At 42.4% G+C, this 5,501-nt stretch overlaps 1 protein-coding gene across 1 annotated transcript; it reads right to left on the bottom strand.

Annotated features, from left to right (window-relative positions):
• Positions 1–2,163: 2,163 nt before the first annotated feature.
• Positions 2,164–4,603, bottom strand: LOC147430924 (uncharacterized). Its single transcript, XM_086494481.1, has one exon. The coding sequence runs from the start codon at positions 2,989–2,991 to the stop codon at positions 2,680–2,682; it is 312 nt and encodes a 103-aa protein (XP_086350607.1). The 5' UTR covers positions 2,992–4,603; the 3' UTR covers positions 2,164–2,679.
• Positions 4,604–5,501: the final 898 nt, after the last annotated feature.

Here is a 5,501-nt window from a genome sequence, read left to right as displayed (position 1 = left end):
AACCAGGAGGGAAAAACATGGATTTTCCTATATGCTATATGTTTGGGGTGTCACTCAAATGTGTTCATGCTCGCAAGCACAATCCTGACAACATCATGTCATCCAAGGACATGACTAACCCGTAGGTTCACGGAGGCAATCTTGTTAGCTTGTCAGGCTGAGATGTACATCTAACATCCTATCTCTAATCATGACCCATAGTAACCCACAATGAACACATAATACTAAACACCCACTAAACAACTTAGAATTGCACGAAACTCTAGAGGCACTATCCCCTCACTAGGATACACTTACCCAAGAGTCAGTATGCACAAATTCTAACCCTAACACCCTTGGTCACAATCGCAATAGAGTGACAAGCTGAAATTTAGAAGTGTGCAAATTTGATGTTTAATTATACCTATACGTAGCTTATCTATCCCTCATTCCATAGGCTACTAGAATGCATGAGACAAACATCGTATCAAGCAGTTACCAGCAACACAAGGTAGGTGGGTGGCCGCTCGTGAGACAGGCGTGTTTGCATGATTTTTTGGTATGTCTGCGTATCTCTAGATGAGGCTATTGCGCTGATATAGTCCGTTCGTCAATGTGGTCACTGAGTGGTGCGTAGCAACACACGTAAGCTCTTACATTCTTTCACTCTCACAGACACAGTGTACGACACACGTTTTTAGATAATGATGCTGATCTTTAATTCAAAACCTAAGTGCCTTATATACTAAGGTCACTTAGTCCAAAAGTATTTTAAAAAATGGGCTCATAAAATGTGACCTATTCATCATATATACAAATTGGAAATGCATAAGCGTCCCGGCCGTAATTTACAAGACTAAAAGACAATCCAAGATGTCGACATATCTCATAAGATCAAAATAAATGTGGTGAATTACAAGGAGCTAGCTTTGGCTCAAACACTCTCCCCCTCCTAATTCATGTCTACCATGACATGAATAAATCAAGTAGCTCCAAAGGGTTCTTTTAACCGCTTTAACCGTTCTTTATCCATATCGTTGACAAACTCCTTGTATCTAATGGCATCATGTGCCATGAAGGGGCCGTAGCAGATGGACTTGTGCAAAGAGAACCCTATATATATGGCCTCTTCAAGCGTTTGCATGTAGTGTGAAGGCAAAAACATCAGTATCTTGAAGTATTTGTGTAAGATTACTTCGGAGGGCAGCAAGCTCAAGTCATATGCCAAGTCTGCCTCTTGTGTATGGGGATCCAAAAATTCTGACAATGGGCACACATCTGGCGTGAAGGTAGTGATGCAAGCCAAGAGTGTTTTGCATATCTTTGTTAGCATCTTGCAAGAAAGTTATGGAGAGCCACAATATTCTTGTATGGCGCCCTTTAGGGTTTTCACCATATAAGATACAGTTATTCTCTCTCCAAATGACGATCCAAGTAACAATGGGTGGTTCAACCAAGTAGGGTATTTCTTCACCATTGTATGGACATACTAGTGGACTTTTAAAAAAATCCATTAGTCTAAAGATTCCTTTATTCCCTCTCTTTTCATCGAAGGTGCTCCCTCCCCTCCCTCTGACCATCTCCTTTGCCATACCCCTCTCTGTGTTCGCCCCCAAGCCTCCCTTCTCTGCTATGCCTCCCGATCTTCCAGCTTGCCTTGCAGGTCTGTCGAGGATGTATGGAGAGCTCTCTCTCTCTCTCTCTCTCTCTCTCTCTCTCTCTCTCTCTCTCTCTCTCTCTCTCTCTCTCTCGGGATAGTTTCACCGGCTGTCCAATATGACGACGCAAAGGAGGGGGCTCGGTGCCGTGCAATTCACTGAGTCAGCATGCAAGGTTGTCAATACGAGGACGCAAAGGAGGGTAACTGAGTCAGCAATTGATCCCTTACCCTCCTTTGCGTCCTCGTATTGATAGCCTTGCATGCTGACTCAGTGAATTGCACGGCACCGAGCCCCCTCCTTTGCGTCGTCATATTGGACAGCCGGTGAAACTATCCCGAGAGAGAGAGAGAGAGAGAGAGAGAGAGAGAGAGAGAGAGAGAGAGAGAGAGAGAGAGAGATATGAAAGGGAATTTCCTGAGATTCCGCTATTCAATGATTTTTTGAAATTGAGCAGACATACTCATAGCTTTGTGCTTTGAAAGTGGGATAGAATGTTGGGTCTTCCTTAGGTGCTTCTACCAGATTAATTGGGTGGTCCAGAAGCCACTGTCTCCTCCATTTTGGCTGACTATCTATAGTTCTGTTTGCAGATCAAATGTCGCCATCAAACTTGCTCTTCTTGCTCCAACTTCTTTCTGATTTCTAACGGCTCATACTTTCGCATTGGCAGTGGATAGCACAGGTGCTATCCACTCCTCTCGTATCTGCTCTACAGTCTTTTGACTTCCTGAAAGGGCATGTAGCAATTTACATTCTTCTTCGATAGCTTGCTTCTAGCAAAATTCAATCTCCTTATCCATTTCTTCTTGCAATCTCTTTTCTTCTGCAACTGTAAGAGTTGGTTTTTCTTGTGCTGTGCCGCTTGGTCCGACTTCATCTCTACTTGGATTCTTTGGCAAGGATGTACCAATAGGAACATCCTATTCAGGTATATCCGTATCTTTATCTCCTTGATCAGCATACGCAGACGCCAAATCCGCCAATCTAGTGGGCAAGGCAGCTGGTTGTGTGATTGGTATTTCTTGGGTAGACCTCTGATTCACTTGTTCCTGTAATGCCAAGACCTGGCTTGCCAAGTGTTGTTCTCTACCTCTAGCCTTTGAATTTCAACTGTGTTTGTTGGCCTTACTAGGGATTCTTGTAGCTCTGCTACTTGCTTGTGTAGATCCTCATTTTCTTGGACCAAGTCAAAAGCTTCTTGTACTTCTAAGTCCTGCTCCGCAGCCTCGACTTGTGGTTGCCTTTGGGCTTCTTCTAGCTGGCGTTTCAAGGCTTCTTCACTCTTGATTGCCCCTTCAGTGATGAGAAGTTTCTGCTTCTTTTCCATTTTCAATTCCTTCTTATTCCCCATTGGATTGATCCTCACCTAAAACTATTGCTATAGATATGCCCTTTTTGACTCTTTCCAACTCTTTGGCTGAATCTCAGCTGTTGTTCTTAGGTCCCTGATCTCTTGCCACAAATCTTGCAAGGCTCTGCCCATTTCATCTTTTTCTTTGAAGTACTGAGCTACCTCAAACAACATGGTCTCAATTGTCTTATTGCTTTCTTGTAGTTCTTTTTTTGCCTTTGTAAGATCAAGTTTTACTTGATCTCTTTCCGCTTTGAGTTCCTCGGTTGCTGATTTTGCGATACGTAGCTTGACCACCAAAGAGGCTATGTGGGTATTCTTGGAATTCTCAACCTGTTGGCTCCTCTCTTTTTCTAGTACTGGGTCATTTACTCTGCAAAGACGCTTTCCCATTTCTACATCCTGTGATTGATTTTGCTAAAAGATCTGGCGATTTCTTTCCTTCAGTTTGTGGATTAGCTCTTCTGCCATGCTCAAGTCATGCTTATTCAAATCTAACAGACTTGTTGCCTGGCGAGAGCTTGTAGCTTCATCATCCTCATCCTTCAATTCTGTCTCCTCGGTTGGAATGGTCTCTGACTCTTCTGTCTCAGATTCTGGTTTCCTCATGAGATGGAGGTGCCAGCCTATTTTCTCTATCTTCATCTTCAGATTCTTCTTGCTCGTGTTGTAGCCACTCATTTTGAGAAGGCGCTGGCTTCAATTGATCCCTTGTCCCAATTGCCTCATGGATGATCCTGGTCAGCATCTCACCTCTTGCAATATACTTGGGCGCTTTCATTTTCAATTTGACAACAAACTCATGGATATAAGTCGCATGGTCTATCATTTGCCCATGTTGATATGTCAGTGCCCAGGCAAAGGCTGTGGTGATAGCTCCATGGGGTGTTGTATACTTGGTGAATCTTTTGTTGTAGCAGCACAACACTTGCTGGTATACCTGCATTGGTGTTACTACATTCAGGTTGGCAATGTGCTCAAACCTAGGAAGGGAAGTACTTTCTGTGTAGACTTTGAAGTTGGGCCTCTTTTCTTTCATGTTGGCTCCAAAGTTGGAAACCCTCAAAGCATCTGCCACTATCTTGGGTGTAATTCTGATTTCCATTGGTTCATCACTGAGATCTGAAATTGTTCAAGACCCATTTTCCTTAATGTTCTCAATGAGCTGGTGCACTCTTTTGAAGTCAATTGCAATGGGAGGGAGGTTGACAAAGTCCCACAATCCCACTTTGTTGAGTGTTATCCTTAGGGTTCCTTTGGTAATGAACTCTTGCAACTCCTTTGCTAGCATGATTACCTCCACCTTGTTGCCCTTTGTATCTTTGTAAGCCCCTTGGTACACTAAGATGTTGTGGTTCTTTAAAGTTTTTTCTGGTATCCATGTGGCGGCCTTTTTCAATGTCTCTGGTACAATGGTGAAGGGCTTTGCCTCAGCTACAGAGCTCTTGATACTCTTCTTCTTCTTTGGTGAATCCATTGAACCTGTGATCATATGGCAAGTGAAAACTATGAGATCATATTTCAACATGACAATAACTTAAGTAGGTATTAATTTGAGCATGTTAGTGCCCCCCAGAGTTAACTTTGCATGAAAACCACTAATATGCACTTAATTTTTGTAATCAGACTTGTATTTCCACATATGTGGCTAAAATATAATGTGTACGTTCCAAATGCAATGAAACTTGATATATAGGCTCTAGAGGATGTATATGACACATGGGTGGCAGCCAATCCTGAAAAATTTCCAACTTTACTCTCTGTGACTCTATAGCGATAGAGTGATCTGTCATTGTATTTTCAACTTTTTCTTGGCTGTCCTCCCTATCTTGCCTTCATGATTTGGTACAAGTTTGCCACCATTTGGACCTTATTTGACCTTGCTTCCACATGTAATCCCTAATCTATGGTTTTTGTTCCCGATATTGCTTACTCTTCTTGTTGGACTCAAACTTGATATATGACCTCTACAGGACATAGGGAAGCTACTGCTACCAGCCAAATTTACAAAAAGGTCCTAATTTCCAATCCGTGACTCTATCACAATAGAGTGAGATGTCCTTGTATTTGACCTTTTTTTTGTATTCTTGAGCTCATACCTGCCTTTTCCACCTTGATATCATTCCTCTTCCCCTATTTTGACATTATTTTTGACCTATTTTTTTCATGTTTTCCTCCTTTTGGCCATTTTAGGTCATCCTTCTGTCTCTTTGGGTAAATGTTGTCCATTCTTCCTCAAACATGGTGTTGTATGGGCTGTTTTTAAGCTCTGGATAGCACCTACTTGGTCAAATCTTGCATCAGGCCCGTGGAAACAGTCTCCATTGACTCTATCAACGATGATAGAGTCAACTTCAGTGGATTTGGGTCTCTTCTTGAAATCTGACCTTATGGCCTTGTTTGCTATGCCTTCCAAAGTGCTTTGGCCAAATCTCATGTGATTTGGTTAAAGTTTAGTACTTGAGCTTCCTTCATTTTTGGAAATCCACCTTCTAAATCTGATTTTGGTC

Source organism: Adiantum capillus-veneris, chromosome 21, assembly GCF_014529385.1.
Source record: "Adiantum capillus-veneris isolate H3 chromosome 21, ASM1452938v2, whole genome shotgun sequence".
NCBI lineage: Eukaryota > Viridiplantae > Streptophyta > Polypodiopsida > Polypodiales > Pteridaceae > Adiantum > Adiantum capillus-veneris.
Note: the sequence above shows the minus strand (reverse complement) of the source record. Positions and strands in the feature narration are given on the sequence as shown.

What these genes read in the sequence shown, in the direction of transcription:
- LOC147430924 (XM_086494481.1), bottom strand. Translation starts at nt 2,991, where the DNA reads ATGGGGAATAAGAAGGAATTGAAAATGGAAAAGAAGCAGAAACTTCTC.